This window comes from Mustela putorius, unplaced genomic scaffold (assembly GCF_011764305.1).
Source record: "Mustela putorius furo isolate JIRA1106 unplaced genomic scaffold, ASM1176430v1.1 tig00003983_pilon_pilon_pilon, whole genome shotgun sequence".
Classification (NCBI taxonomy): domain Eukaryota; kingdom Metazoa; phylum Chordata; class Mammalia; order Carnivora; family Mustelidae; genus Mustela; species Mustela putorius.
The window spans coordinates 22573081-22596189 of record NW_025422123.1 but is presented as its reverse complement, the minus strand read 5'-3'; the positions used below and the strand labels follow the sequence as shown (position 1 = coordinate 22596189).

Here is a 23109-nt window from a genome sequence, read left to right as displayed (position 1 = left end):
ACGCCTGGTCACCTTTAACTCTCTGCTCATTTTAGCTTCTTTCCCTCATCTATTTTCTTTGCCTATCCTATTCATTCTTCCTTTATACTCTCCACTCTTCCTGCCCCTCACTAAAAACACACACAAATATAAATCAAAGAGTTGAAACAAAACAGAGGAGAGTCAGCTTGATTCATAGTAGCATAAATTGCTATTATATTGGAAAGTATCCAACATTCATCATCAGGTGAGTGAATGAACATCCAGTTAATGAAATACCTCTCTGGAATCAAAAGGAACAAATCCTTGATCCATGCCGCAACATGGGAGAGTCTAAAAAATACTGTGCTGTGAGAAGGAGACTAGACTCAAATAGAATCTATTTATGTGAAACTTTAGAATAAGCCAAATTAATCCGTAGTCATAGAAGTCAGATTGCGGGTGAGGGGAGATAAGGATGGGTCACAGAGGGCCACAAGGAGGATGGAAATGTGACATGACTTGTTTTGGGCGCTGGGTATGGGTGCAAACGATTGTCAAGACTCTGAACTGAACAGTTCAGCATGTACTTGTTTTATTTTGTTACTTAAACCGTGACTTTAAAAAAAAAAAAAAATCAGTTAGGCTCCTTTCGCACAGTTCTGCCATAGCTGATCACAGAGTTTTGCCGTTTGCTTTCGTGGTCTCTTCCCTGCTGGACAGGGAAGCTGCATGACTCATTCCATTTTGTATTGCCCATGTTTAGTACTTGCCTGGCACTTAGTTGGTTCTCAAGAGATGCTTGTTGAATTAATGGACTGCTACCTTCTGAAAAAGCCTGGCTCATTAAAAAAAAAAAAAAAAAAAAAAAAGATTGGGTTTGGAAATAGTAGGGGCGCCACCGAGATGTTTAATACATAGAGGCATGTAAATCTTAGCTTTTTAGGAGAGGCAGTTCAAGCCATTACTCATTTAGTCACAGAGATTTCTATATTTTAAAAAAATGGAGTTTGAATTTGTATATTTTTAGTGGTTTGAGTCTTTTGGTCATTAGGTAACAGGTGATGTCTAAAGTTTATTTTATTTTATTTTTAAAGATTTATTTATTTATTTGACAGAGAGCGTATGAGTGAGTAGGAGAGGAGCAGAGGGAGAGAGAGAAGCAAACTCTGTGCTAAGCACAGAGCCAGCCTCAGGACTCGACCCAGGGACCCTGAGACTGCGACCTGAACTGAAATCAAGATTAGGACATGCAACGAGCCAAGCCACCCAGAGGCCTCTGCAGTTCAAGAATTTCTCAGTACCCTCCCTCCACTTTTTCTTTTGGAATACGTTTGGACTGGAGCAGATCCCTGAGTCACACCTCAGGCCTTAGGGACCTTACAAATACTTCATTTTTAAAATACATTTTAGTTACCAAGGTCATTTAAAATAGCCAGGCAGAGGTTGCTGAATGCTCAGTTGGTTTATAGCTAATGGGCCACGTGGTGGTGCCCTGTTCTCTGAGGGAGCTTGGTAGCTTTTCTCTTGGGAAAAATTCCTCAGTGTTTTTTTTTTGTTTTTTTTTTTTAAGATTTTATTTCTTTATTTGACAGACAGAGATCACAAGCAGGTAGAGAGGCAGGCAGAGAGAGAGAGAGGAGGAAGCAGGCTCCCCGCTGAGCAGAGAGCCTGATGTGGGACTCAATCCCAGGACCCTGAGATCCTAACCTGAGCCGAAGGCAGAGGCTTAACCCTCTGAGCCACCCAGGCGCCCCCTCAGTGTTTTAAATGGCTGCATGAGTCTGATAGTTCAAAGTTGGCTGCATGTGTTCAAAACGACACAAGTAGCAGTCAGGAAAGATAAGGTGTAAGACTTAAAAAAAATTTTTTTTTGTACCAATTGAGGGGTTTTAAGAACAAAACTCTTACAAGACTGTCTGCTGTACAACCTTCCCTTTCAACTGTAAAAAAATTTTATTTTATATATATATGTATATATATATATATAATAAAATTCTTGAACGTTCTTGAAAAATAAAATTCTTGAAAAAATTAGAAGAAAATACTGATGTTATAATTGGCATATTCATGCCACTGAGACTTTTAAGTATTTATTAAATGAATGCATAATCATTTTGTGGCTATACCATAACTGACTTGATTATTTTTCTATCCTTGGATATTTAGATTATTTCACATTTTTCTCTTACTGGGTAACTAATAATGCCTTGATAAGTATTGAGTTTATTATCAGATAATAATTGTATTTAACATAGGAATGAATATTTTCTTGTATTATAAGTTGTAGTCTGAATTTTGGAGTTTCTGCAGACTATATTCCAGAGGCAGTGTAGTATCAGGAGTTAGGAGTGTGGATTGTTGGGCTGACTGCCTTGGTTTGAATCCAGATTCTCCATTTATCAATTTTCAGAGCCTGAACAGATTGCTTCCCAGTGCCTCAGTTTCCTCCTCTGTAAATTAAGAATAAAAACAGACCTCTGATCTTGACGATATAAAATGTGTGGAACAGGGCCACACAGTTAGTGTTATAGAGATGTCAAGCGTTATAGTTACTATGTCAGGACACATGAATATTATAAACATTTTAAAAGCTTCTTTATCAATCTTTCCAAATTTCCACTCGAGTTTCCCATCAGTATTACCTCATGCTGCCGATTTTTACCACACAGAATTAGCTGTTAGCAAAACTTCCTTGTAGGCATTTGCTACTATTGTCATGTCCTCGATAGTCAGTTTTTCCTCTTTGTTCTGCCAGCCCTAATCTTCATTTTATCATTTATCTACTCACTAATGAAAGTATGGAAACAAAGTAAAAAACTGCACTGACTATTCTTTCCCTGCATACATTTTTTTCTTTTGTTTTTGGGGGACTAGAGTGTGCCCTGTTATTTTCTCATGAAGATAGGTAGGGTCATGTGAAAGTTTGAGACCACTGTTGTAACAGGAGAAAATAAAGGTACATAGGTTGTTTTTAAAATGCCTGGAAGGATATCTGAGAAGATTATTGAGTTCTTTTGTGTTCAAGGGAAAAAAAGTAGGTGGACAAGGCAAGAGTTCTGTAGACAGTTGAGGCATGGAAAGGTGATGTTCTAGGGAGTAGCTTTGGGAGAAGCTCTCTTCCCCTCTCACTTGGGTCAGAGCCCTCTCATCCCCATCTGTTCCACCCATTGTGTTCTGGGTGAGCTCCAGTTGGGAAAGTGTATCTCTGACTGAAACAAGTTTGAAGATCTTTTTGCCCTGAGAGGAAATGAAGCCTCAGGGAGAGGTCTCCTGGAACTCCAGACACCGTACTCTGTGTGTCTTTCCTTTTGCTCATCAGCGCTCATGGGTGTGACCGTGGGAAGGGGGTGCCACGTGGTGCCAGAGCCTTTCTGGGATGAATTGAGGTCATCTGCTGTGTGGCTTCTGATGCCCACTGGGGGTGTATGGGTGGTAATGCTGTCACTGAAGCAGTTGCCCCACAAGCTGTAAACTACACTCCAATGCGAAATTTTGGGTGGGAGGTAATCTCATTATAAAACAAGCCCAGACTGAAATTTTTTTCCAGTGGTTCAGAGCAGTTGTCTTGGGTGTTCCCCACCCTTTATCCTTGCCGTTGACTCACTCCATGACTGGCCTGTGTTAAAGGAGGGAAAAGTGCTGTGCTTGTGAATCACCCTGTAGTTCCTTCGACTTGAGAAATGTAGCTGCTGAACCTGAAAATATACTCAAATCCTTGGTCAAAGTAAGAGATCACAACCATATAAAAGAAGTTATTGAGACTTCTAGATATCGATTATACCTCTGTTAAAGAATTCCAGGTCACTCTCTTTCATGAAGAATGAAATTTGTTAGATGAATATTAGACCATGTATTAAGTTACTTTTGGTTTTGTTCTGTGGGCTACTCTGACAGATTCCTGGTACCAGTCAATACTTATCAAGAAAGACTGATTATATTCAAGGTAAACAGAGTGAGAATGTTCTATTGTGCAATAATCCAAAACTCCCAAGTTCTTATTTTTGTCCTTTGTATTGATTTACTCTATCACCTTGAGAAGAATTAAGGATTTTTTTCTCTTTTTCTAGTTCACCATATAGAGAGATTTTATGCTGCTTATTTACTGAAGGGATAGTTTCCTCAGTAGCTGAGGACATCTTCATTTGGTTTTTCTTTTTCTGGAATTGGTATGATGAGAAATTAAGGCAATTATTAGTGCTTATTTTAATACATGTATTAGGTATCTAGAAAGGTACCTGATGATGATTACTCAGTTTTACAGAGGAGATGATTTGAGTTAACAGAAGTTAAGTAATTTTCCCAAGCTGGAATTGTTTGTTCCTGTTGATGCCAGGATCTGGACTCATGTTTGTGTAGGTCCCCTACCCTTTCCCCATCTCCGAAGTGTGTTCTCTCTCCTTCCCACAGCTACCTTCATAGCCTACCAAGTGGAGCACATAGACAGTGAACTATATAGAGGGACATTCCTTTTATTTTAATTTTTTTATGTTTTAAAGTCTGAAGGCACCTGATTACTTAACAAACTTGCATAAGCATATATTATTTAATTAAGGTATTGGTTGGGACAGAAAATAACATAAGGAAAAGAGGAAATACACTTTCAGAAACCAACAAGTCATACAATTTGAAAGAAATCTGAGAACACAATATGCATTCATTATAATTTGTTGTTTATATTTTTCTCTGAGCTAATGGAGGTCTTAATTTTTGAGGTTAACTTGGATTGCTTTGTATTTTAAAGTAAGTGGTTCTATTTTCCTTCCACATGGTAGTAATAATTATAAAAGTTTTCAAAACTAAAGACTTTAAAACCTCACATGATCTCAGTTACCCAGAATCTTGGTGGATTTATCTCATATATGAATAGTGTGGAAATGATGTTTATTTACTTTGTTTTCACCAACTTATCTATAATAACTGTGCCCTCTAGGATATATTCTTAACCAGACCTTTGAATTTGAAAGAAAGGCAAAGATTGAAAACTCTAAAAGAACTGCAATTTCTTGAAGTCATTGAACACAAAGAATTGTAGAAACTTTCTACCCTTAACAGTGACTCAGAACGGCAGCAGTTAGATCATAAACAGTTCTTCAGTGTTGTAGCAGAGTAACTGTCATCAGAACTTCATGTTCATATGTTTTTAGTGTGCTCTGTTGGAGAAAATAGGTTAAAATCAGAGTTTAGGTGTTTTATATTACAGATCTTGGCCAATTGTGAGGACAGATACCAGTAAATTCTTCAGAGCAGAACCCAGTAAATACTCCTTTGTTCCCAGCCCCCGCTACCGTGTATCCCAGACTTCACTTCAGGTCCTCAGCCACACAGCTCCTGCCCTGGCAGGGAAGTGGCAGGAAAGTACCAGATCTGATCGAGGATTGTGGGGAGTGGTGGCAGCAGGGGAGGAGCTGTACAAAAAAGCATTTGTATGGAGAGATTTATAGCTCTATTGTTCTCCATCATCTCTGTCTCAGCTTACTTAGCACATTCTATCCTTGGCCTGCTTCTGGATTCCCAGTAGAGGAGAGCAGAACCATGACTGTATTGTCCTGTGACAATTAAATTTCAAACAAGGGTGCCCTCTGAGCAAGGTATTTCTGAATATATTCTCAGTTATTGGTTCAAGACTTTCAGAGACTCTCTATAGCCTCATCATTTTGTATCCCAGCCTGGGCAATCATCCTCTGAAAAGGTCACCAGCTGAGCCTCCCCTTCTCTCACCCTCTTACTCCCTCGCCCCTACCCCTTTCTTCCCTGCTCTTCCATTTCTCCTGCAGCCAGCAGCCTCAGGGCAGCCTAACCATACCCGAAATGTTTAGCTCTGTCTTCGGATCTGAGTGGGGGTACTCTGACCTGTGACTTAAGTCTTTTTTCTGTGTCTTCTATAGAGTCTGTCAGAGTATTGAATATATAAATGAATAAAAGAACTCGAGACCCCTTTTTTTCTCACAGTTATTGTTCACGTAGTACACAAAGGTATCTTCTTTATAAGAGATTCAGACAATACAGAAATACGAAGAATGAAATATACATTATATCACACTGATCTTCCCTCTTTCCAGCTTCTACCCTCTTCTGATGAAACTGCTCTTTCCAATTTGACCTGCATCTTGTATATATATTATTTGCTTTTTTTTCACTTAACTATATATCTTGGATCTTTTTCATGTCACTGTGTGTAAGGTTTCTGTTACTGATATTCTGTAGGATGGGTGACGTATTTTCCCATGTCTTTGTTGGCCATTTGCATTCCTTCTTTTTGACTTGTAGTCTTGTATGCTCAAATCATTCGTAATTGGGAAAGGGCTGTCTTTTTTCCTACTGACTAATAGGAGTTATATTTTCTATGTTCTTAGTGTGTATTATATATCTAGCATATATCTCCTTTCAGTTACTCATGCTTTATTTTTAACTTCCATTTATAGTGTCACTGTTATATCCGTCCTTTGTCAAATTTGTCTGCCTTTAATTAATAAATAAATTAATTAATTTTGAGAGGGAGAGAGCAAGAGCACACATTAGCAGGTGTATGAGGTGAGGGAGTAGGGAGAGGGGCAGAGAAAGAGGTAGAGAGAGAATCCCAGGTAGGCTCTATGCCTAGAGTGGAGACTGACATGGGATTCCATCCCAGGACCTGAGCCAGAATCAAAAGTCAAACACTTAACTGACTGGCCACGTAGAAGCCTCCAGTTTGTTTGCCTTAAAAAATTTTTTTGTCTGCCTTTGTATGTTCATGTTTTTTGATGGTTTTGTAAGTCGTTTTCAAACACCCTTCCTACCCAACTATTTTTAAAACACAATTTTTTGTGTATTTCCTTCTAATGGTTTCATTTATTTAAAAAATTCTTTCATTCTCAGAGGGCCTGGCTGGCTCATTTGGTGGAGCATGTGACTCTTGATCTTTGGGCCTGTAAGTTTGAGCACCCATTACTTAAAAATAAAGTCTTAAAATTTTTTTTTCTCATTCTCATTTCTAATATTGCATAATTTCTTCATGTACTGCCAGATAATAAAAGTCTGAAGATTTTTTTGAAGCTATATGTTTGAAATGTGTTGTCAGTTCCATGCTTATCTTGAGATATCTCCTTTATAAGTTATTTTCATTTTCTTGGCAAAAGGATTAAGGATTTTTGAAAATATAAAGAGCTTCTTTATGAAGATATGCCAGTAGCTCTTTTTTAAATGTGGTTTTTAATCATACTTACTATCTAGCACAGAAGCAGTAGACTGGCTTTGCTCTCAGCAAGGAGGGACTGCAAAAGAAAGTAATGTCGATTTCATTTGGCTTCAGATGTTAACAAATAATGGTCATAAAAAACAAAAGCTGAGATTCATCAACATTGGGAATTTAAATTGATTAAGCCAGTAATAAGAAAGGGGCGACTCCAGAATTTCTTTTTTTATCCCGTCATTTCTTGTAGAGGAGGAAGAATTCTTTTTAAGTTGTGTGGAATTGAACCTTGAAAATGAAGGAAGAGAGGCTGTCTTAGCTGTAGTCCTAAAATACTTCTTTGTATCATGCAACAGCATGAGAATGTCCTGTTACCAAAAGTAATTAGAACAGAGGCCGAACAATACTCCTGATTGGGAGATCTGGTATAAGCTTGAAGTATATGGGACTTTGCAGTAGTGACTAAGCTAATAAATTACTGGGAAATAACATTCATATACTTTCACCCGTGGAGTCTTCAACTGTGTTGCATATTCTCTTTTTTTATAATGAATAATTCAGTGGCATTATTTTGGTGGAATTTTCCTAATAAGAATCCTGCTTTTAATAAAACAGGGGCAGGCGCCTGGGTGGTTCAGTCTTTAATCATCTGCCTTTGGTCAGGTCATGATCTGAGGGTTTGGGGATGGAGCCCTGTTTTGGGCTCCTTGCTCAGAGGGGATTCTGCTTCTTCCTCTGCCACTCCCCCTGCTTGTGTTTCCTCTCTCAGTGTGTCTCTCTCTGTCAAATAAATCAATAAAATCTTAAAAACAAAACAAAACAAAACAGGGGGCAGGGGGTAGATGTTGGGGCAAAGGCTCAGAGATGTTAAGTATCTTCTTTTAGGTCTGTAGTCCCACAGTTGGGTCACATGGATCATCGGGGGAAAGTTGGATTAGTTATAGCTCTACACTTACAGAAACAAACCATAATGATATTTCTGTAGGACTATTTGGCAAGATTTTTCAACTAGAATGGGAGCAGGGACTCCCTTGCTCTTACCATTATACCTACAACCTCCAGTCACAGATGATGTTGTCTAGGACCACTGTCGGTGAGGGTCACTTCAGGCGGGCAAGGGAGCTGTTACTAGGATGAAGGGCAGAGCCTCTAGGTGGTGATTGGGTACAGGCTGCCAGCTCACAGGTGGCCAGAGATGGGACTAGGCAGGGGAGGGAGAGGGGAGGTGATGTGTGTCAGGTCTGAACCATTCTTACCCAGCTCCCTGCTCATCAGCTGTACAGTGTCATCAGTTTCAGGAGCTGGTCTTTTCATGATCCCAACTATTTCATCCGGCCAGTTCTCCTTCTATAATGATAGAAATCTTAAGAATTTTTCCCTTGCAGTTTTTACTGTATTATACTATAGAGCTATTTCTGGGCAGTGGCGGGGAGACTGAACAGATCCATCCCCATAATCTCTACCACCTGTATCTTTTTTCCACAGGACTCCAACACTTCTTTTCTTTTCTTTTTTCCTCCCTTCCCTTCCCTTCTCTTTCCTTCCTTCCTTTCTTTTCCTTCCCTCCCTTCTACCTTCCTTCCTTCCTTTTTTCTTTCAGTTTCTTTCTTTCTTTTGATAGAGTCCTTTGCAAAGTGTTGTCCAGTCTTTTGAAATTCACATCTGAACCTTATTAATAAAACAGAAATCTCATGCTTGCCCTAAGTTCTGTTGTGACCTCTTGGTAAAGCTTTGTAATTAGCCCTTCCCGTCTTCTTGAGAACGACTGATCTGCAGAAGGTGAGTTTTGTCTTTTGTGTATCCTCACCGCTGATTTGTCCAAGCCTCACTTTTTACTTTTTGTCGTTAGTTACCTTACTAAGAAGTTAGCATTTTGTTTTCCAAGTATGAAATTTAGAATATCGACTCTGCTTTTACAAACTGCATCCTCTCCCTACCCTGTGCCTTCGGAGCTGTAAAACCCTGGGCAAGTTGTTTGACCTCTAAGTGCCTCTGTTTCTTCTGTCATTAATAGGCATAATCTCACAGGATTGTTGTGAGGATAATATGCAGTATATGGGTGTTGTATGTATGTTGCTGAGAACAATACCTGGCAAATCGTAAGTGCTCCCATGTTGTTTGCCGCTGTTTCTAGCCTCCTTCAGTGAAGTGGGTGAGCTCAGGCTATTCTGTGGCAGAGGCAGGGACTCTAATAAAACAAAGACAATTAGAAAGAGGGAGAAAGGAAGCGAAGCGTACTGACTGAGCACATGCTTTAAACTTCTCTGCAGAAGTCGATATATATATATATATTTTCATTTATGGTACATTTAGAATAGAGTTAAAGAGCATTTGTGGATATTTCAAAGCATATTGGCAACTACTAATCTAGCAGGGTCTTCTCCCTTGGCATGATCAAGTGTGCTGGTTGCTTATAGCTGAAAATACCTAGTGATCTTTTTGTTGTTTTTTTGTCATTTTGAAGTTACAGTTCATACCATTTCTATTCAGAAAGGAGTTCTGTCTCATGTTTCAGACAACATGGGCATTCTGAATGCGCTGACTGTTGCTTCTTTAGAATGGCGGTTCCCCTTTCTTCCCTCCCTCCCTGTCTTCCTTCCTTTTAAAATTTCATTCATTCATTCATTCATTCAAGTAGTCTCTACACCCAATGTGAGGCTCAAACTCAAGACCAGCCAGGTACCCCAGGGGTTCTCATTTTTTGACATTTTTTCATTCATGCTCAAGCGAAGGTCTTGTACATTGGAGACCCCTTGTTTCTCCTGCATTATTTGATTAGGGGGCCTACTGTTGGGTGACATAGAAAAGCTGTGGGTTTTCAAATCAGATTAAAGATCCCACTTAGGCTGTGGAATCTTAGGCTGGTTTCTTAATCTCCCCAAATCTTGTTTTTTTTTTTTTCTACAAAATGAAGAGGTACCATCCAGCTCAAAGAACTGTGATTGAAGTGAAATTTTTTGTGAAGTGTACATAAACACTTGCTGGTGGAATTGCTCCCGAAGGGTGTGTGTCTGTGTGTATAGCACATACCGCAGGGCTTTCTAAGTCACCTTCATAGCATGCATATCAGGGATGAGTTAAACGAGTTAGGCTGGGTATTGTTTTTTATTCGAGGGGAATTCTGCCTGGGGTGTTGGAGAATGTGATGAGCTAGTTCAGCAGTGAAATGGGACATCCTATTGGTTTGCCTCACTGCAAAATAGTTAGGAAATCAAAACTCACTTTTTAAGGGATTTCATATGAACAGCTTAAAGTTAAAAGGATAAAGATAACTTATTTGGGTTTTCTGTTTTGTTTTTTAAAAGCAATAATTGTATATACCCTGCGCAAAATAGTGCAGGAGGCTGTCTTTGCTTATGTTTGTTTAAAAGGGGGAGTTGACTAGTTTTCAGCTTGTAAGTGGGAGTGTCTAGTCAGTGTTGTTCTTTCTGCATAGAAAGTTAACAGGACTCTGACACATCAGAGTTTGTACTGAAAGTTTAGGGGACTCTTGGACACATTTCTTGCAGAATGATGGGGCAGCTCATGAGGAATGATCAAGACTGGAACGCAAAGCTGGTGGGGCTGATGTGCTGTATGGGTTAGTAGTTTGACCTGTAATATCACTTTTATGTTTTCAGTACTGAGAAGGGAAAGTTGCATTACCTGTGGTGTTGGTTTGTGTGGCGGGAGTTTAGCAGTCCGTGGGGCACCCTTCAGATATCTGGAGAGGCTCACATAGTAACTTCTGTGCCTTGCTGGAGAGAACTTTCACCCTCTCATTGTACATAGGGTATGTGTTTAAACAATCCTAATATTTATTTTACGTATGATTACTAAGTGGATTTAATTTTGATTGGATTTTATTGAAAGCCAGTCAGTGTAGGTTGTAATAATAATCCGTGCTGTTTTTGCACATATATTTGTTTTTTTCCAAATTCTGTTATTCTTTGCATTTTGTGTCATTATATATTTTCAGCCAGGTTGTACTTTATAAAATGATCATAGATGTATATTTTTACTTGGAACTTACTCTATACATGAAATAATTTTCCGGTAGAGGAATGTTCTAAAACTTCATTCAGAAAAATAACTGGAAAACCTGTAAAATCTGTAAAACCAGTAAAATCGGTTAAAATCTCAGGAGTGGTTTTCCCTATTTGTTGTCATAGCAACGTTGCCCTAAATATAAATCTCAGTGTTAGACATCCCTTCCTAAAATGAAATAAAGAACCATCATGAGACTTGTAATTGGAAAATTAGATGGTGTAATCTGGAATACTCCCTTTTGAAATAACTCGCTTTTGAAATAATGCTTCTGGAAAGTGGCACATCACTGTCTCCCCAGACCTGAATTATTCCCTGATCTTAAGCTGCTTTCCTGAAGGAAGCTGAGGCCCTTCAAGTTCACCATACCTCTTTCCTCATTGTTGTGGTGCTGTGGGAGGCTTCCAGTGTCGAAGAAACTGCCTTGGTATACTTGAATGGGAGTCAGCTAGGTTCATCAGGGTCTGAAAGAAAAGGTTTAGGTGTTAACTGTTAGAAAACAGTATCAGATTTTATGAAATGTGTGTGTTATTTAGTTAGCTTGCTCTTGGTACCTTACTCATGTACTTTAGTTGTGCGTCATAATTCTGAGGTATATTTCCTCAGCATTTCCTCAGTATTATCTCACAAATATTTAACTCCCACCTTATATTTTCAGCAGGGCTTTTGAGCCTCTAGCAGAAACCACCATAGCCAAACCTCAGGGATCAAAATAACGTTTTTAGAGTTGTATCACTTAACTGAATCTGTCATTTGTACCAGGAGGAAACTTATTTGATTAAATCACAATTCTTTATATATCATGTGGGTAAGAAATTAATCAATAAGTGATTTTTTAAGAACACATATTCTATTTCTTCATATTCCTTAAAGTAGAGGACCATTTTTTGTTAATTTAGAAAATAAGAAATATATTTTATTAGCCATTATGTGTCAAAAGGAGAAGACTTTGTATAATATACATAATTATGTACATAATTATATATTGTATATAACATATATAATTATATATAACATATACATATATTAAATTTAATGAGACAGAATAAATTTGTTTAGAGTTTATATTACATGATAATCCAAAAATTTAATAGAATTTTGGAGGATAGTTTACAGGAATGCCTTAATCTCGTATTCTGTAACATGATATGAAAGCTGTCTGTCCTTGAATTATGAAGATTTTTAATAAATAATACATTTTAATTTTTTTTCTTGATGATTTAAGATTAGGGTCCTAGGTTATTAATTAGATGGGAATAATGTAGGTATTGCCTAAGAGGTAATCTTTTTTTTATTCCCCTACTCTGTTTACTTTTTGCTGGAGGCTTGGAAAAGCAGTGCCGGAAAGGTGATATAAGTCCTAGACTTTGGTGCAGAGGTTTGATTGTTTGCACTCACTTGTCCAAAGGTCACATGGCACCGCAGAGCGAGGTTCTTCCACACCATTGTCTGTGACTGAGATTTGTTCAGCACTTCCATTTGAAAGATGACTGTCTCTTTGGTGTAGAGGAGGCAACTCTGGAGGGAATCACAACACTTCCTATTTTTTTTTTTTTTAGATTTTATTTGTTTATTTGATAGATAGAGCCAGAGAGTACAAGCAGGGAAGTGGCAGAGGGAGGAGAAGCAGGCTCCCCACTGAGCAGGGAGCACAATGCAGGGCTCCATCCGAGGACCCTTGGATCATAATCTGAGCTGAAGGCAGACACTTAACCAACTGAGCCACCCAAGGCACTCTAACACTTGGGTTTTGACACAGGGCTGTCTTCTGTCTTGCTAATCGACTTCTTTTCCTTGGAGTCCCATTTGACGCCTTGAGCAGGATTGGTCTTTCTCTTATTTGTGCTTGCTTACATGGTGAATGCTGCATCGTTTGCTCTGTTGGCATGCTTATCACGCTGCTTTCATGTCAGGTGCCCTCTCTAGATGATGAACTCCGGAGAGCAAGGGCCAGTGCACTTTCTATCAGCATGGTGATCCCAGTACCGCTGTGGCACTGGGCTCATCATATGGCTTCATAGATGTTGGAATGAATGACTAAATGAGGGATGTATAGAATCTATATTTTATCAGTAAGTAGGACAAGTAGTTGCTTCTTATACTTTGTTCTTGCCTTATGTACTAGTAAGTTAGGTTCATTCTGAGCTCTTTAGGAACAAGGCTCAAAGATGTCTAAGATCCCATTATTGCTTTAAGAGGTATTGTAGTATATCTACCTATATAGATTTCAGTTGTCCTTTTTGAGGCATAATTAATTCACATTTGGGGTATTTTTTTTTTAAGATTTTATTTATTTATTTGACAGAGAGAGAGAGATCACAAGTAGGCAGAGAGACAGGCAGAGAGCGAGGGGGAAGCTGGCTCCCTGCTGGGCAGAGAGCCGGATATGGGGCTCAATCCCAGGACTTTGAAATCATTACCTGAGCTGAAGGCAGAGGCCTAACCCACTGAGCCACACAGGTGCCCCATGGGGTATTTTTATTTGGGAAGTGCATAAAAGCACTATAACATCTTCTCTGGGATAGACAAAGGTGACTAACGTATAGACGATACCCTAAAGGGGCCAAGAGAGGAATTAATACATATTTTGTGGATGATAATATTGGTTAACAATTACTTGATTTCATTGTTTTTGGGGAGATTTGTGCCTAGAGATTTTACATTGGGAATTAGTGTTTTTGTTTTCTCTGGATAAATAGCCAGAGGTCAAATAGCTAGATCAACTACCCTATGGTCATTCTATTTTTAATTTTTTGAGGAACATCCATACTGTTTGTTTGTTTATTTATTTATTTATTTATCTATCTATCTATTTATTTATTTATTTGACAGGGATCATAAGTAGGCAGAGAGTCAGACAGAGAGAGGAAGGGAAGCAGGCTCCCCGCTGAGTAGAGAGTCCGACGCGGGCGGGGAGGGGGGGCTTGATCCCAGGACCCTGGGATTATGACCTGAGCCAAAGGCAGAGACTTCAACCCACTGAGCCACCCAGGCGCCCCTCCATACTGTTTTCTATAGTGGCTGTACCAATCTGTATCCCCACAGACAGGGTACAAGGGTTCCCTTTTATCCACGTTTTCTCCAGCACTTGCTATTTCTTGACTTTTTGATAACAGCCATTTAACAGGTGTGCAGTGATATCTCATTGTGGTTTTGATTTGCATTTCCAAGATAATTAATGATGTTGAACATCTTTTCATGCGCTTTTGGCCATCTGGAATTCTACCAGACATTCAAAGATTTAATATCTGTCCTCAAATTGTTTCAAAAATTAAGAGGAGGGAATATTTCCAAACTCATTTTACGAGGCTAGCATTACCTTGATAACAAAACCAGACCATGACACCACAAAAAAAAAAAAAAAAAAAAAAAAAAGTATAGCCTGATATTCCTGATGAACATAGAGGCAAAAATCTTCAACAAAATATTAGCAAACCAAATTCAACAATAGATTAAAAGAGTTATACATCATAATCAAGTGGGATTTGTTCTGGGTGATCTGACATTGACAAATCAATCAAAATGATATACCACATTAACAAAATGAAGGATGAAAATTATATTATTTCAATAGGTGAAAAAATGTTTTTTATCATAATGGATGTTGATAAATTTCAACATCCATTATGATAAAAACTCAATAAAGTGGGTGTAAAGGCAACATAGCTCAACATAATAAAGGCCATACATTAAACCCATAGCTAACACCATACTCAACAGTAAAACACTGTGTGCTCTTGAACTTTTGTTTGTTTGGAGTTATTTACTGATTCAGTCTCCTTACTAGTGATTGATCTATTCAGATTTTCTACTTCGTGATTTGATATTGGAAAATTGTATGTTTCTGGGAATTTACCCATCCTAGGTTTAATTTGTTGAGGGTATAATTTGTTCATAGTAGTCTCTTCATGATCCTCTGTATTTCTGTGTAATCAGTTATAGCTTCTCTTTCATTTCCAATTTTATTTATTTGAGTTCTCTTTTTCTTTGTGAGTCTAGGTAAAAGCTTGTTAATTTTATCTTTTCAAAGAACCAACTCTTAGCTTCATTGATCTTTTTAATTGGTTTTGTCTCTATTGCATTTACAGATGGTCCCTAATTTATGACGATTCAAGTTAGATTTTTTTACTTACTCTAGTGTGAAAGTGATATACATTCAGTAAGAACTATACTTTGAATTTTGATTTTTTTTTTTTTTTGCTCCTGATATGTGGTATAATATTCTGTCATGATGCTAAGCAGTATCAGCTGCAGCTCCCAGGCAGGCATGTGATGACACAGGTAAATAACTGCTGTAGTTACAACCATTCTACACTTATAAAACATTCAATATTCCATAATTCAGCAGTTGATAAATTATATGGTGAATCAGAACTTTATTATAAAATAGGCTTTGTGTTAGATGATTTTGCACACCTGTAGGCCAGTGTAAGTGTTCTGAGCATATTTAAGGTAGGCTAGGCTAAGCTGTGATGTTCTGTAGGTTTGGTGTAACAAATACATTATCAGTCAATGATATATTAAATCTCTGATGGGGTTATTGGGGAGTATAGCTCAGGGGTAGAGCATTTGACTGCAATCTCTGATGGGGTTTTGGGATATAAACCCATTATAAGTTAAGGAAGAATTTTCCATTCTGATCTTTATTATTTCCTTCCTTTTTCTAACTTTGAGCTTTGTTTACTCTTATTTTTTAGTTCCTTTAGGTGGAAAGTGGGATTGTTCATTTGAAATTTTCCATGTTTTCTAAGGCAGGCCTGTGAAACTCATTGCTGTGAACTTTTTGCTTAGAACTGCTTTTGCTATATCCCATAGGTTTTGGAATATTTTATTTACATTTTCATTTGTCCCAAGGTATTTTTAAACTACCCCTTTGACTTTTTTGTTGACCTATTAGTTGTTCACTAGCATGTTGTTTAATCTCCATGTATTTGTGACTTCTGTTGCTGTAATTACTTTCTAGTTTCATACCATTATGGTCAAAGAAGATGCTTGATATGATTTTTATCTTCTTAAGTTTGTTGAGATCTGGTTTTTGCTCTAATATTTGATCTGTCCTAGAGAATATTCCATATACTTGAGAAGAATGTGTATTCTACTGCCTTTCAATAGAATATTCCATATATATGTATTAAATCCATCTGGTCCAGTGTATCATTTAAGGCCAATGTTTTCATATTAATTTTTTTTCTGGATGATCTATCCATTGATATAAATGGGTTGTTAAAATTCCATATTATTATTGCATTGCTGTCAATTTCTCCTTTTAGGTCTTGTTAATAATTGCTTCATATATTTAGAGTGCATAAATATTTACAAGGGTTAAATTGTCTTGTTGGATTGACCTTTTTATCATTATATAATGTCCTTTGTCTCTTACACAGTCTTTGTTTTACAGTCTAGTTTGTCTGATGTAAGTGTAGCTATAGCAGCTTTCTTTTCTTTTCTGTTTGCATATGGCATGTTTTCCATCCCTTCATTTTCAGTCTATGTGTATCCTTAGATCTGAAGTGAGTCTTTTATTTGCAGTATATAGATGTCTTGTTTTAAATCCATTGAGCCAATCTGTGTCTTTTGATTAAAGAATTTAGTCCATTTACATTGAAAGCAATTATTGGGGCATATGGCTGGCTCAGGTGGTAGAGCATGCAACTTGATCTTGTGGTTGTGAGTTTGAGCCCCATGTTGGGTCTTAAATCTTTAAAATAAAATCTTTAAAAATGAAATCTTTAAAAAAATAAAGCAATTTTTGATAGGTGTGTACTTAATGTCATTTTGTTAATTGTTTTCTGCTTATTTTTGTAGCTCCTCTCTGTTTTTTTCTTCATTTGCTTCCTTCCATTGTAATGTGATAACTTTTTTTAGTGTTGTGTTTTGTTTCTTTTCTCATTATCTTTTATGTACCTACTGTAAATTTTTCCTTTGTGGTTACTGTGAGATTCACCTGTCTCATTCTTTATACATAAAAGTCTACTTTAAGTTGGTATTGAGTTTGAGCACATTCTAAAAACTGTACCTTTTTACTTTGCCTCCACCTTTGTGTTTAGTCTTTTTGAAGTATCTTAAATACTTTTGTTTACCCCTTAATTTACTATTGTAGTTATAGTTGATTTTACTACTTTCGTCTTTTAAACCTCACAGTAGATTTACAAGTGACTAATCTACTACCTTTATATTTGCTTTCCCAGCATAGTTTTTACTTCTCTAAATACATATTTTCTTGTTATTAGTTAGTGCTTCTTCTTTTCAGCTTGAAGAAGTTTCTGTAACATTTGTTGGAAGGCCAGTTTAGTGGTAATGAATACCTTTAGCTGTTCCTTGTCTGGAAAACTCATTATCTTTCTTTCAGTTCTGAATGATAAACTTCCTGGGTAGAGTATTCTTGGTTGGAAGTTTTTTTTTTCCTTTCCGTATTTTGAATATATCATGCCACTTTCTTCTGGCCTATAAAGTTTCTTCTGAAAAATCAGCTTATAGTCTTATGGGGCTTCCCTTTTATGTAGCAAATGGTTTTTCTCTTGCTGCTTTTAAGATTCTCTCTTTTTCTTTTAACTTTTGACGATTTAATTACAGGGTATCTTGGTGTGGGTCTCTGAGTTCTTCTTATTTGGAGCTTTCTATGCTTCATGGACCTAGATGTCTCCTTCCTTCCTTAGGTTAGGGAAATGTTCAGCCATTATTTCTTCAAAAAAATTTTTGCCCCTTTTCTCATTCTTTCTCTTCTCTTTCTGGGATGTAAATGTTATCCTGTGAGATGTTGTTTTATGGGTCTCTTAAACTATCTACACTTTTTAAAATACTTTTTATTCTTTTTGCTCCTGTGTTTGGCTGGGTTCCATTGCCTTGTCTTCCAGGATGATCTGTTCTTCTGCTTCATCTAGTTTGCTGTTGAACTACTCTGATGTATTTTTAAGTTCAGTTATGATATTCTTCAGCTCTGTGACTTCTGTTTAGTACTTTCTTAATATTTTCTATCTTTTGAAGTTTATCCGTTCTTCTCTCAAGTTCTGTATCTTTTTTTTTTTTTTTTAAGATTCTATTCATTTATTTGACAGAGAGATCACAAGTAGGCAGAGAGTCAGGCAGAGAGAGAGGGGGAAGCAGGCTCTCTACTCAGCAGGGATGCTGAGGCAGATGCGGGGCTCGATCCCAGGACCCCAAGATCATGCATGACCTGAGCCGAAGGCAGTGGCTTAATCCACTAAGCCACCCAGGTGCCCCTCAAGTTCTGTATCTTAATGACCATTGCTTGAACTCTGTCGGGTGAGTTACTTACCACCAGTTCATTAAATTTTTTCCTGGGGTGTTATCTTATTTGTTTGCTTGAAACATATTTCTGGGTTCCCTCATTTTGCTTGTCTCTCTGTATTTATTTCTGTGTACCAGGCAAATCACCAACCTCTCCCCATCTTGAAGGAGTGATTTTGTGTAGGCGATGGACCTTATCATTCAACCTTACCCTAGCTCTTGGTTGTCTCTCAAACTTTTGTGATTGTTTAAGCAGGCTGCTTTATCCTTGGTCCCAGTTATTGGGATTGTGTCAAACCCTGACAGTGTTCCAAAGGAAGGGATCTCAGTCAGCATTTATTTTCTGACTGACTGGAAACCAGGCCCTCAGTCAGCCCCTTTTAAAGTATGCAAATATATACAGTCCTGTGGGATCATAGTCATAACCTTTCCTGGGTCTGCAGACCAAGTGATTTAGAGATGTCTTCTTGGCAACAGTTGAAAAATCAGGGCTCCAGATGAGTGAATAAGCTCTTTCTGGGAAGTACCTGTAAGCCATAGTGAGGCTAAGGGAGAGTACAAAGGTGGCCACCTCTGGCCCATGTTTTCTGAGAATTCCTCCGTGGTTTGTCTATGTATGGTAAACCTGAAGCTTGCCCTTCTGACTAATGCTCCAAGACAAGTAAATACGCCATTTCCACAGGAACAGTGGGGGTGTGTTTCAGTCTCATGTTTGTGCTTTGCCCTGGGAGTTGTAGCCTGCCAAGAACTATCTCCCCTATTCTAGTTCCATGGAGCCCAGCAACAGTGTCCACCCTGGCCACCAGAGATAAGGGCTTAAGGGGTCACCCGTGTGTGGACTGCATGTGCCCACTGGCTTCAGTAGACTCCATGTGAAGCCTAGGACTAGGGAATCCCACCATCTTCAATAGTGCTTTGGGGCAGTCCAGGGTGGAACAGAGCTCCCTACTGGCTGAAGTGGGACTTTGGGAGAAGGGGGTGGTGGTGGTGCCCTTGCACGTCCAGCAGAAGCTTTAAGATTAGCTAATGAATCTCCTTCTCATGTGGTCTAAGTGCTTTTTAAACTGTTGCTTTTGTGCTGGTTCCATGGTTGAGTGAGTCTGTGTGTGAGCCCTTTAAGAGTGAACATTCTCTCTCCCACACAGGCTCCCACACAGCCTTTTGGTTCTCTTGGATTTAAACCCTGTTGTTTTTCAAAGTCAGGTATTTTGGGGGCCCATTTCTCTGGTGCAGGTCCAAGGGTTATGATGCCTGGTATAGGGCACAAATACATTCCTCAGGGAGATGCTCTACATTTGTGAGATCCCTGCCACAGTTGTTGTGGGTCCCTACATTGGGGGTAGGGTTTTTGATGAGACCATCTCCTACCTATCTCAGTGTTTTGTTGTTTTTTGTTTTGTTTTGTTTTGTTTTTGGTTGTTGTCATCGTCCTTTGTCATGGAGGAGATGTTTGGCTAGTTTTCAGGTCTTTATCAGAAGGAATTCACTCGCACGTAGCTGTAGATTGGGTGTGTTTATAGGTGAGTTCAGGGTATTGCTGTGCAGCCATCTGAATCCAATCCCCCTAACTGTGTCCATAAATACTTTTAATAAATAGAAAAACATTTTCAAAGGAACTTCATTTCCATTAAAATAGTTTAAGGGCACTCAGGGATGAAGAATGAGGAGGGAGAAAGTGAGATATAGCCTATCCCTAGGGAATGGATGGAGAATTTCAAACTGTGGTAGAGAAGGAACAAGACCACCAAAGAAGAAAGCACTATCCTAAATACAGAAAGGAGGAAGAAGGGAAACAATTACACAGAGAACTGCTGCCTAGAACCAGGGAGGAGGAAGGTAGTATAGTTTCGAATGTCACTTCTAGATGTTGGAAGGTTATGGTTTTCTTTTGTAATAATGATGTGATGAACCATACTTTCCAGTACTCTTCTCCTTAAATCATAAGAAGTCTTCCCTCGCTCTTCTGTGTACCATGTCTGTGGTAACCATGGCAGTATTAGCTCTCTGTAGTGAGGATCTAGTTGGGATGTTTCTTTTTTACCAGACAGTTCAAAACCAGGAATCTATAAAAGAAGAAACATGGTTAGAAACCTGGTTAGTCAGTTTACTTCAGCCAAAGGTCCTGAATGTGAGTCTTTCCTTTTATCACAGCGATTAAATGTTTTGCTAAATAGTTGTGGACAACCATTTAACCCCTCTAAGTCTTGGTTTCTCCTTCTACAAGATGAGAATGGCACTACCTACCTTCCCACTTTTAGCTGGAAGACCAAATGGTCAAGTGCTTAGGGAAGTTCAGGGTAAGGGCTCACCTGAAGCTAGAAAGGTTTTTGTCAGACAGCTTCCTCGGAGTGGTACCTGTGACGGAGTTTATGCCAATGGAGTGCGCAGAGGGGTTTGTTTAATGGAGTAACATTGGCAAATACAACCCTGCAAAGAGACCAGCTTGACAGATGGCTTTCTAACTTTCTTATGGCTAGCTGTAAGCTGCCAAAACTTAACAAGAAAATCCAAATGTACTAAACAGTACTTTTTGAAGACCGTATTTTTATTTATATGTATAATCATGATTAAAATCTCCTCTTCACAGATTTTACCAACTTCATGTTATGTCTTTTCTTCCCCTTACAGATGAACGGGACAAAGTTCAAAAGAAAACGTTTACAAAATGGATAAATCAGCATCTCATGAAGGTCGGTTAATGTTATTTTCACATCATGGAATTGTTTAGCATACTTTTAATTTATTGTGCAAGAATTGATTGTATGGCTCTGAAGCACAGCTTTTCAACAGCAAATCGAAAATTTAAATTCTAGAGCATTTGACATGCATTTTAGTTATCTATAATTATCTGGTGTGTGGCCTGTGGGTAATGATGAAGGCGAGAAGATAAGTACATGGTGATTACAGTGCACTCTGTGACTTAGTTAAAACCCATTATTACTGGACTCTGTAAAAAGTCTTAGTATATAAGAAGCATGTAAATATTTATGTATTAGGGCATGGAAAGACTTCAGTTCTCAGTAAGATTTTTTCTCTCTCAAGATTGAAACCAAGTTCTGGTATCAGATATATATGTGGATGGCAGAGGGTTATATGGGAAAAAAGGTGGATTATAGAGACAGATGTCTAGAGTTTTTTAACTTCTTGTACTTGGTATGACCTAGATATTGGTGCTTATGTGTACATTTCTCTGTGTAGTAAATAGTTGTGGCTCTGAAATTAATATTTCTTTGTGTGCTGTGGGATACTTTATTACAAGCTCTCCAGAAAAATACATATACACATAAAATTTGCATACAATTTCATGGAGTTATTGGTTCCCACTGAAGCCCTTCTATAAATCACAGCTAAAGCACCTATATGACTTTACAATGAATCAGTTTTTTTCTCCCTCTTATGGATAGTCCTCAAGTTGGAGACAGGTAACATTAAATAAGTCTGCTGTTTGGGACTTAGAATTTTCTTATAAAGAAACATTATTTTAAATGAGGTTATATTCTTAAGCTACTCACAAATCCTATTTAAAGCATCATGTAACAAAGGAGTACCAATAATGTACCAATAAAGCATGTAATAGCCTTCTATAAAAGTGGTTCTCATTTCAAGGGGCATATCAATATCACCTGAGGGATGTTTTAGTCCTCTCGCTTTCTCTACTCATTGACAAAATCCTTTTCCCAAATTCTGATGTATCCTTCAGGCAGGCGATGTCACCCACTCTCCAACTGAGAATCATTTCTGTAGGGAGCTTCTGGTACTGCTGGGAGCTGAATCCTTTGTATTTTGGCAAGAGATAAAAGGTTGAGACACAGTGCTTTGTGGTGATTTTGTGAGGAAATATATTGTGAATACTAATGAAGGATACCAACAGTTTATCTACTACCCTCTTCCAATCTTCTGTCTCATCACACACATATTGTGAGTAGGGCTCTTCCACAGGGTGGGGCAGAGATGATGAGTTGATGTGAGCGTTATGGTATGAAACTTTGGAGTTGGAATCTCTGACAGGAGTTCCCCATTTCTGAGGTGAATCCACGGGAAGCAGAGTTTGTGATGCAGAGGTTCCCCTTTGGTAGCTGATGCCCGAGCAATCTTTGTAACTGTGGCTCTCTTGGCGGGGCATGTTAGGGGACACAGAGAATTGCCCCATGTCTTCTGGAGTGTAACTGCTCTGGTTCCAACTGTTGCCAGTAAATACCAGAGAGAAGTAGAAGCAGAAGTGAGGATGACCTCCACAGGTACTGTATCACTGACTATTTATTAGGGGCCTACTGTGTGCCAGGCATGTTGGACTGGACCATTGATCTTTTGAGTAGTTCATAAATTGAATGGTCAAGTAAAAGGAGACTTCCTTTGCTAAAAATGTCAAAACACTATTTGAGCTGCTTGAGGACAAAGGCTATATTATTTATACAGTGCCTGGCAAGAGTATTCTCACTGTGTGTAATATACATTGCATACATTAAATCATTTAATTCTTATAGCAACTACCCAAGGTGGTTTACTTTAGTGGTTCAAAGTCAGACAGCAAGCATTCAAAGCTTGATTTACCTGGACTATGTGACTGCTTTTTTTTTTTTTAATAAAATGACAGATCTCATGATTTAAGGCTTATTTCTGCTGCAATGCAGTAAGAATTGGGAAAATATGTTATTTTATGCAGAACAGCCATTAGATGCCAATTCAATTGCTTAGGGTTGTAATCA

The 23109-nt window shown here is 38.3% G+C and overlaps 1 protein-coding gene across 28 annotated transcripts in view; it reads left to right on the top strand.

Annotated features, from left to right (window-relative positions):
* Positions 1 to 23109, top strand: part of DST (dystonin) — a 471262-nt gene that overhangs the window by 194227 nt on the left and 253926 nt on the right. For 27 of the 28 annotated variants that reach the window (XM_013045864.2, XM_045071198.1, XM_045071195.1 and 24 more), the window contains one exon: positions 21032 to 21093. In XM_013045864.2, coding sequence (XP_012901318.1) covers positions 21032 to 21093 — 62 coding nt within the window. Of the gene's footprint in view, positions 1 to 18959; positions 18967 to 21031; positions 21094 to 23109 lie in introns of those variants that run through there. The other variant, XM_045071204.1, reaches the window with a different exon arrangement.